At 38.1% G+C, this 10,314-nt stretch overlaps 1 protein-coding gene across 3 annotated transcripts in view; it reads left to right on the top strand.

The window, feature by feature from the left end:
- The window catches only part of SLCO5A1 (solute carrier organic anion transporter family, member 5A1), a 100,524-nt gene that overhangs the window by 54,628 nt on the left and 35,582 nt on the right, over positions 1 to 10,314 (top strand). For 2 of the 3 annotated variants that reach the window (XR_001362158.1, XM_014539819.1), the window contains exon 4: positions 2,180 to 2,344. The exons of the other annotated variant lie outside the window; for it this stretch is intronic. Coding sequence is in view for 1 of the 2 variants with exons in the window: in XM_014539819.1 (XP_014395305.1) it covers positions 2,180 to 2,344 (165 nt within the window). In the remaining variant the exon portion in view is untranslated. The remainder of the gene's footprint in view (positions 1 to 2,179; positions 2,345 to 10,314) is intronic. 3 annotated transcript variants of the gene reach the window in all.

Below are 10,314 nucleotides of genomic sequence, written 5' to 3'. Positions count from 1 at the left end.
AACCTCATGAATTTATACCAATACTTCCAGTTCCAATCTTATACCTAACTGTCTCCTTTCTGTATTTGTATCTCCTTTCTCTAGCAGTTAAAAAACCAATTCCCATTATTCTCAATGTCTAGACTTATTTGCTCACTCCCCCTGTATCCAGCCCCACGAGTCAAAGACACAACCCTGGGTACCTGCAGGGCATGGGCTGAAAGCCCAGCAAAGAGGAAGGAGGAAGGTGAAAGAATAAAGGAAAATAACTTAAAGTTGTTGAAAGTCTGAACTTTGGATAAATTCTTCTTAAATAATAGCAGACTTTTTTTTTTTTAATGAAAGAGAAGGGAGAAACATCACATGTATTTTTAGTTACCTTTGAAATTAGAAGGTTACTTTAGCATACCAAATGGGTATAAAAGAAAAACCAGTTTGATTCATGTGATCCATGTTATCTTCTTGGATTAAAATAATTTATATTTTTTCCCCCAGATGTTTCAGATTTAACACATTGGCTTTTTAATATAATAGCCGAATCTTTAAATGTTGATATGAAATCTTAACTTTGTAATTTTTAAAATTTGGATATGACATTTTGATTTGCAGTGTTTATAAGAGAACATTGGTCAATTTTATGAAGTACTTTGATTATATATTTTTTCTGGTGTGTTTTTCCATGTTAAAATATTAAGTTTGCATCTTAATTTTCTCTTTAAAATGTTCATTTAAACTTCAACTAAATTAAGCTATAGAATATACAAATTAATTTACAGTTAAAAATGATAATAGTGAATAGTCTTGCCTTCTGAAGTTTTAAATTCCTGTGAATAGCCTATAAGTTATAGCTTTAACAACAGTTGCTGCTTAATTTTTATGAACTGATTGTATGTCATAGCGTAAAATAATTGTTCTGATCACTGAGATGACTGACTGTAAAATAATGCAGGTGACCTTTTCCTTGAAGGTCTGTAAACATTACATGAGTGTGAGTTAATTCACATGATAAACATGCCAAAAATACAAAGCTATACATACAAAAATTTCCTTTTATTCTTCTTTACAAATTTTCCATTCACAGGATAATATATATTTTTTATTTTTACATAAATATTATATATAAATATATGATATATGATGTATGATATATTATATAAAATATAAATATATGCAAACATAATTAAATGTAATATAAACATATATTATATTCATATATATAAATATATGAATATATGACATATTATATATTTACACACACGTATATTTCTGCAGCAGCTGGCTTTATTCATTAATAAAAATATTGATTGGAGTTCCTTTTATGCCAGTACGTGCAGCTTATCTCAGGTGTAATTACTGCATAGTATTTTATTATATGGCTGGTGCCATAATTTAAACACTTCCCATTAATGGACATTAAGGTGTTTTTTCCTAAAATTTTGCTGTTATAAGCAGTGAATGCCGACATGAAAACACTTGTACATGCATCTTGAGGCACATATTGGGCAAGTCCTGGGAAATGCATGCCTACAGTCGAGGAGTGGACTTCTGTCTTCCTTGCGAGGCAGCCGGGCAGGTGGCGAGCCCCCAGCTCTGGGCTGTCCTGCTCCTTTGGAGATTTCTCTTTGTTCCAAAGTCCCTGGATTGTCTGACCTGGTAGCCTTACCCCACGTGCCCTTGCAGCTGCATTATTTCCTGAGGCTGGAAGTTCAGCTGTCCAGTCACGTGCCAGGGAGATGGCACCCAGATGTCATTTTCTCAGGGAAGTTTCAGTTGGGTGAAGTGAAAACTGTAATTTAGGATGATGTTGCAGGTACTTGACACAGTTAGTAGACTTTGGAGTCGTAACAAAGAATGGCATAGTTTTCATAAACTAAAAAATTGCAAGTAATTTAAACCATTTTTGAAACAGGAATCATAGGTTGGATACTTCTTATAAGGATATTTGGATATGGGCATGTTTTAAAAATACGTTATTAAATTTCTTTAACCTTTTTGAAAATTAAAAAAAAAATCCAAACCCAAATCTATTTAATAAAGGAGATAATTTCTAATCGGTCATCAGGTTTTTCTAATTTTATTCTTTAATATTCTCAAGTATTGCTGAATGGCTATTTCCAGTTCATTTCAAAAACAATTCAGTTTTATTTTATTTTCCATCCCTTGTTTATAACATTCATTTGTCATTTTTGTCATTTTGTAGACCTACCAAGAGCAGCTGTCAGGATCTTAAGCAACATGACATTCCTTTTTGTGAGTTTGTCATACACAGCTGAGAGTGCCATTGTAACTGCTTTCATTACCTTCATTCCCAAGTTCATCGAGTCACAGTTTGGTATTCCGGCTTCCAATGCCAGCATCTACACTGGTAAGGCACCGCCGTGAGAGCGCCTTCAAAACATGATAATCCTTGACCACTAAACTGAAATGCAATAAGTGAAGAGAACTAACATTCATTCTAACATCAAAGTGTTAAGTTCATTAACAGATACCTTCCCCCCAGATTTCGGGAGGAGGAAGGCTTTGAATTTTGTTTTTTAAATAATAATTGAGATTGTATTGCTGTGTGACTTTACCAACTGTGTTTTGGAAAGGGAGACCTTTGCATTGATTTATGTTTTTATTGTTCTGAGTTAGAAAGAATGAAATAGGCAATGGCATGTACATCTGCATAAATCTTTTTATGGGTTGGCATGAGTCTTAAAGTGTTAGGGTTTTGAACGCTGATAATTTGAAATATAGATCAGTTCTATGGTATCAGGATTTTTCTTTCATAAACGTTGACAGATTTTAATCGAATTACTGGAGATGCTTGAATTTAGAAAGAAAATCTATGAATTTTGCTTTAGAAATTATCTCATGTATAGGGAAAATGATTTTTTGTGAAATTTTTTGGAGACTTTGATACATGTACCTTAGTGCTCAACTCTCAGTAAATTGGGTGCTCAGAAATGTGGGAACATTACTTCTCAAATATTGGGGGAATTTCCAGTGTATTATATCATAGGATATTCTGGATATTTTCTTAGTGGTTTCAAAGATGGTCAAATGGTTCAATATATTAAGAAAAGTATATTTAAACAGTTAAGTGGATAATGGCTGTCCCTCCCACTCTCTTAATGTCCTCATCCAAATCCAGCAAGCATCGATTATCTGAAAATTAACAAGACACGTTATATTATTGTCGAAAGAAAACACTGACTTGGAATATTTGGGTAATCACTTTGTTCTCTCTTTCACTTTGCATATAAAGACATACATAAGTGGATTACAGGTCCATGTTAGGAATTTTTTTTTTATAAGGAGTACACTGATGTGGACCATTGTACTACTTGTGACATAAAAATACTATATTTTCTCTTGCTTTTCAAAAATGTTTTCCTTATTTTAAGGTAAAATGGACGGGTTACAGTTTGGTTGTCAGATAATCTTAACCTCCCATTTCTAGTCTGATTCTTACACTAACCTTTTGTTGAGCAACAGTTCTTCGATAGGGAAACCAAGAGTTGGCTTGTAGCTCCATTTGAAGCCACATCGCCGTTATGTGTAGCTTCAAGTATTTCCCAAATTTAGAAGTATTACTGGAGAGAAGGTTTAGAGCCAAATAAATGTGAAACTACATATAACAGCTATGTGGCTTTAAATCAAGCTACAAGCCAACTCTTGGTTTTCCGATCTGCTCTAGAACCTAGAGCACTACTGGGCTCAGATTGTCATCACACTGGGAGCAGCTGAGCTCTGGAGGGAGGTGGTGACACCAGGGTCTGATGAGGATGCCATCGAAACATCTTAACTGACCCCATTTGTTGTTGTTGTTTTAAAAAATATACTTTTATTGATTTCAAAGAGAAAGGGAGAGGGAAAGAGAAATAGAAACATCAGTGATGGGAATCATTGATTGGCTGCCTCCTGCACGCCTCCACTGGGGATTGAGCCCCCAACCCAGGCATGTGCCCTGACCAGGAATCAAACAGTGACCTCCTGGTTCCTAGATTGACGCTCAAACACTGAGCCACGCCGGCGGGGCCACCCCATTTGTTTTCATCTGTGCAGCAGTGGGTCTGCGTTCACCCTATACTCTTCCCTCTGTGGCCTTTCTGTGAAATTGTTTGGGCCCACCTTTATGATTGCAATGAAATATTATGAAGTTGATATTGGGAAAAGCCTGAAATTATGGGCAGAGCCCTGAAGGAGGAGTGGAAAAGTTTCACTAGGCTTTATGACTTAAATCAAACTTCGTATTAGTATAAGTTAGAGTGGTAATTCAAAGGCATTTTGTTAAATCCCACCAATTAAGAAAACTAATATGTTTAAGTGAAGTAGTAAGGAGGGGCTATTTTCATCTTGGTCGTAGGAGTAAAGCGACAGAAACTTCTGGGGCAGGAGACGGCCAGGGGGCATTGGGGAGAAGTGTTCATACCCCTGTGCATCACAAAGCTCTCCCTCGCTCTTTCTCTCAATTGCCCTAAACCTACTCACCAAATGACCAGCCTCCTGTGTGCCCAGTTAGCCAAGTGACTGTTATTTCTTTTGTGAGTCTTTCCCTTCATTTACCAGTTTTAAAAACTTATAGCAAATTTGTATAGTGACAAATACACTAAAAATATATATAATGATGAGCTCACAGCTATTTCTATGTGATGCGCTTTAATCTATTGCAGTCATCATTCTGTTTGATGCTCCAGTTGTCCAGCCTTTGGCCACTGGGAGCCCCTTCATGTTAGCACCTGTGTCCTTCCCACACCTCAGCAATCTGTGTGGTTTCCGGGGTGACAAAAGTGACTTGTTTATCGTGTTTCCAGACCTGGGGCCAGTCATGTTTCTCAGGGAGCCCTGGTTCCTTTGAGAGAAAATGAGATTTGGAGATCCCCAAGTTGGACACGGGGGTGCTCACTGCTACGAGGTAGTCATTGATTCTAGGACTTTTGTTAATAAAAAGAGTAAACAAGTCTTGAGGTTACATTGATATTTCTGCTTCAAATTTAAGATTATAGGTTGCTCTTTGCTCTAATGCTGAAAATCTTTTTTTTCCTAATGACTTTAATATAACTACAGGTGTGTATATGTGTGTGTGTGCATGTGTGTGTACGTGTGTGTGTGTGTGTGTGTGTGTGTGTGTGTGTGTTACTAATGATGAAATGTGAAATGCAGTTTTATACTTGTTTGTGGTTCTTTTTGTCCAGAGGCTATCTCTTATGGATATGCAAAATACTGTGACCTAAACTTATTTGAAATAATTCTTCTCTGTTTGGGTTATACCCACAACCTGATCTGATGTGGAGTTTATTTACTTTTATTTATTTTCATTTTTAGGGATTACTTTTATGTTTTTAAGCCAAATTTGTTTTTTTAAAATTATGTAAGACAGTTATATGATTTGAGAGTCAAAACCATCAAGCAAAGGACAGTCAGAGAGGCCTTGCTTTCATCCTGCTTCCCTCCAGTTCTCTCTCCTTCTACAGGCAGCGTTTTATTAGTTTATTCCTCTTATTTCTTTTTGAATATGCAAGTAAATATGTGTATTATGTATGTCATATATTTACATCCTACACATCAATATTTTATATTATATTAGTACTTCGCCTATCTTACCCCAGAGTTGGCACACTGTCCCCTCTGTTCCGCACTGGGACAGCATCAGAGACCTTGCTGGTTTCTTCACAGCCACACAGCACTCCATTGTGTATCACGGTCTCTTTGCTTGCCTAGGGGTGGCCATTGGGTTGTGTTGTTTCTTTTGCTATAATGACATTATATCTTGATCTGTGGAAGTCATTTTATAATAAATAGCCCATTTGCCTAATATACTTATTTCTTTTTAACAATTTAGTTTAATTGTCCAGCTTCCAGTTTGCCTGTCTCTTGGTAAAGAAGCTGATTCCAGACAGTGGAGGGAGACAGAGAGCTCGTGGATCTATTTGTCATATAATACTCAGTTCCCCAGCCCCAAGGCCAAGCATTTACCATCAGATTGTTATAAAGATCGAAAGAGAGAATCTTGCTGGAAGCACTTTTGAAAAATCTATATTGCTTTTGGGAATTCAAATCAAATTAGAGACTTTCCTTCAGGATGAGCCTGCGCCGTGATGGTAAAAGCAGGTGACTTCCGTTGGCCTTGCGCACCGAGCCTGCCACATGCAGCCCTACCCGCAATGCTTCAGTGGAGGTCCTTCTCTGTCCAGTGCAGGGTTGAAGAAACTGAGGGGTACAGAGCAGTTTTTACAAACTGTACACCCCAAACTCCATAATACGGTCTATAATGTATAGATTGAGCTGGTCCTCAGAAACTGCTTACATTTTAGAATTTTTATTTCATTAAAGTAAGACATATAGTACAGTAGTTAAGAGGATCTGTTTTGGAGGGAGACACATCTTGTTGAAATTCTTGTTCTTCCTCTTCATCTGTCCATCCATCCATCCATCCATCCATCCATCCATCCATCCATCGTGCACAAGTATTTTTAAAGCTTCTGCTATGAGCCTGGCACTGTGCATAATGAGAACACAGCGGGGTCCTGTCCTCTGTGGACCCCAGTAGGCTGCTGTGTTCCTGAACAAGTTCATGAACTTCTCTGAGGGTTACAGGTCATGAGGATTAAATGATGGAACGCGTGTGTGTGTTGGCACAGTGTTTGGGAAGAAGATACTAATGACAATGGCAGTGTCCACTTTATGAGACACCCGGGAAAAGGAATCTAAGGCGGAAGAGTGAAGCCAGGACTCAGGACGTGTGGACACTTTCATGGGAAAGAGTATCTGGGGGAAATGGATTTGAAGAGTAAGAAGAGAGAGAGCGTGGCTAACAGGAAGTGGGAAAATGAGAAGGCAGGAGACAATTATGTGAAGGCAGGGCTGAGAGATTATTTCCTCTGCACGGAAGGAGGCCTGGAGACTTAATGTAAATGATAAAGGTGTCATTGCTTTAAGAGTAACACGTTATACATGTGATTTCAGCCGAGTCAGTGTTGCATGAGAGTTAAATCTTTTTATCTCTGATTTACTTATTCTTCATTTATTTTTCAACCCCAAATATGTCTGTTTTTTACAACTCTTGGGTGGGGGGGGCATTTTAAGTGTTATAGTTTCATATATTTGAAGCATGGTGCAGTGAAATGTCAGGTGACCAAATCTCTCAGTTAAAGGGACTGTTTTTGTTTCACTCACCTTTGATGATGAATAGCATAGTCCTTGTGTCTGGGATTAGTTTTCCACGTGCGTACATGTGCACAGGCACAAATGCACAGAAAAATAAAGTCAAACATCCCTCCTAAGGGGTTTCCAGGCTCAGAGGACGGTCAGCCCGGTTTTCTCCAGATTTCTGCATCTACATTCATCGCCCCTGGATGATCGTAGATGTTCAGAATGGCCCAGAGGCTCTGGAGAGCCTTAGTCATCAAAAATACTGTATAGCGTTTACAGAGCAGGATTCATTTATGTCTAAAAGTGGAGTTGAGAAAGATTAGAGAGCTTTTCAAAAGGATGAAAACCCTGGGGAAAGAACGAAGTGTCAGGAGCAGCGTAGGAGCATTTCTGCTACAGAGGGCATCAAGCCCGGGGTAAGTCATCACCCAGGGAACACCCGTAGAGCTGATGACCGGAGGAATGTAAACACTGCTCTTGCTGGCCCGCAGTCTCCTCTTTGGAATGAGGGATTGAATGAGGAGACCTTTCACCAAAGATCAACTAACAAGCATCCCATCATCTCCCTCCCCTTGCCAACCCCGAAAAGCCTTTGAATTTTGCGAACAACTTGTTTCTAGGCATTGAAGTTAGTCATTGTCTCACCATTTTACTTTATATGTATGGAATACCTCTTGCTGGCATTTTAAATTTCATATATATATATAGATTTTTTTCTCCTTTGGTGCATGTGATGGAATGAGGTTGAATTGTTCCACTTTTTGCTTTTTTTGGAGGGACTATCAAGGAGCAAGGTAACTCGATGATTAAATATTTCCTTTGAGAACTCAGAAACTTTGTACTGAGCATGGTCCTATTTTAGCAGGTCCATACCCTACTTAAGTAAGATGATCCCTACCTGTTTTGTAGTGAGCCAACATTTTATACGAGAAACATTATATATATCAGAGTCAGAAGGTCTGGGTTCAAGAGCTGCCTCTGCCATTTAACCTGAGTGAGTTAACTAATTTCTCTGGCCTCAATTTTACCAGCTTTAAAATGGTGTGAAGTTTTAAAAAGTTACAAAGTAGTTATTAAGTTTGAAGAACAACATACATATTAATAAGAATGTCCCTGGCTTTCCTCCCTATTCATCAAATATTTCATCCTCTATAGTAGGACTAGAGGATCAGATTATTATTGAAAGAGATGAGGAAGGAGGAAAATAGGGGATGGAGTATAATATTATCCCAGATTTATAGGTGGGTGAATAAAGGACAGACGCTACTTGAAGGATCCATGGCCTCATGGGTAGTGGCATACTTGGACTAGAGACACACTGTTGTGACTCCCAGCTCATGCCACCATCTGTCATTTCCTCAGAGATGTTTTCTCTTAGCCCATCAGTATCACATCCAGAGCTAATGAATACCTTGGCCCTTAAGTATGGCCAGGAGATGGTTATTATCACACTGGCAGGAAGTGCCTTACTCTTTTTGACTAAATAATGAAACATATGCTTAGATGTTATTAGATGTTGAGGTAATGTCCTTTTGCAACCTGAACCATCTCACGATGGACCACAGAAGATTTGCTTTGCTGCCAGGCTCAAATTCCCACTGTGGCCAGAAGGTAGAACATTTGGATTTGTTGCTGTTAGACCTGTTGGCTTTCAAGCTAGTAGTTAAATTTTTCAAGTCATTGTATTGGAAATTTTTCCTATATCTCTATTTAAAAAAATATTTCTATTTATTTCAGAGAGGAAGGGAAGGGGAGAAAGAGATAGAAACATCAATGATGCAAGAGAATCATTGACCGGCTGCCTCCTGTACACCCCACACTGGGAATTGAGTCTGTAACCCGGGCATGTGCCCTCACTGGGAATCGAACCTTGACCTCCTGGTTCACAGGTCAATGCTCAACCCCTGAGCCATGCCAGCCAGGCCTATATCTCTCTTTGCAATTAAGATAAATATAACTTATGTTGGTTTTCTTATTAAGTAAATATTTAGAAACATTATAGGTACATACTTCTCTAACCAATGCAAGAAACAATTTCTATATAATTGTTTTATATAGAGTAGTTCAACATTGTTTTGTAACATCTTCCTTAAATTTGTTCAAAATATCTTCCATATAAATATCAAAACCTTTTGGAAATGCGATTGAGCTTGGTGGAATCATTCAATAATGAAGCAGAGTAGGACCCTGTGAAATGTCTATATCCTATATAAGATTTTCCAACAGAACATCTGTATTTATGACATTACAAGTTTCTCTTTGTTCCTATTTCAGCCTTGCTCTCAGAGTTAGTTATTTACATAATCAATGGGTTGGTAGTTGTAGTTACAAGATATACAGATTTTTTATATGTTTATCAGCAAACTGTCAATTTGTACTTAAAACTTTTGTTTATTTGAACAGAGTCATTGACATTAACTTTGCTGAGGAAAGCATTCTGTACATTAATAAAAGATTTTTAGGGAGAATTAAAAAATATTTAAGAAAACATATAAGTTGCTTCAAGTATTGCGGAAGCATCAGGTGCATTTTCAGTGCTGACAGCAATAGATGTCATATTTGTCTTCAGATCAGATTTCTGAGAATCTTGGAACAAGGTGCCAGTGGAAATTTTGTGTTAATAGAAACTATCTGACCCTAGCTGGCTTGGTTCTATGGATAGAGCATCAGCCCTCGGACTGAAGGATCCAGGGTTTGATTCTGGTCACAGGCACGTACCTGGGTTGCAGGCTTGATCCCCAGTCGGGGTGCATGCCGGAGGCAACCAGTCGATGTGTCTCTCTCTCATTGATGTTTCTTTCTCTGTCTCTCCCCCTCCCTTCCACTCTCTTTACAAATCAATGGAAAAATATTCTTGGGTGAGGATTCACAACAACAACAACAACACAATAAACTATCTGCCCTGCCGAGAATTTGTCTCTATGCTGTGTGCTCTCAGCCTGTCTAGGGATACTGTGTCCATTCCCTGAATTCACCGAGTGATTCCTGAGTGCCTACCATTTAGCAAACTACTTTGAAGCACATTATGGTGCATATGAAGATGAATGAAAGAATTTTAACAGAGGAAATAAGATAGAACAAATAGTGTGGACTGGCTTCGTATTACGGAGAGCTTTGAGTCCCTTGTGGAGGACTTTTAAGATCAGCCAGTAATTAATAGAAAATATGGAAACTAATTTTTTTCAAAGAAAGACTCTG

Source organism: Myotis brandtii, unplaced genomic scaffold (assembly GCF_000412655.1).
Source record: "Myotis brandtii unplaced genomic scaffold, ASM41265v1 scaffold23, whole genome shotgun sequence".
NCBI classification, from domain to species: Eukaryota; Metazoa; Chordata; class Mammalia; order Chiroptera; family Vespertilionidae; genus Myotis; species Myotis brandtii.
The sequence above is the reverse complement of the archived record's forward strand: the minus strand, read 5'-3'. Positions and strand labels throughout refer to the sequence as shown.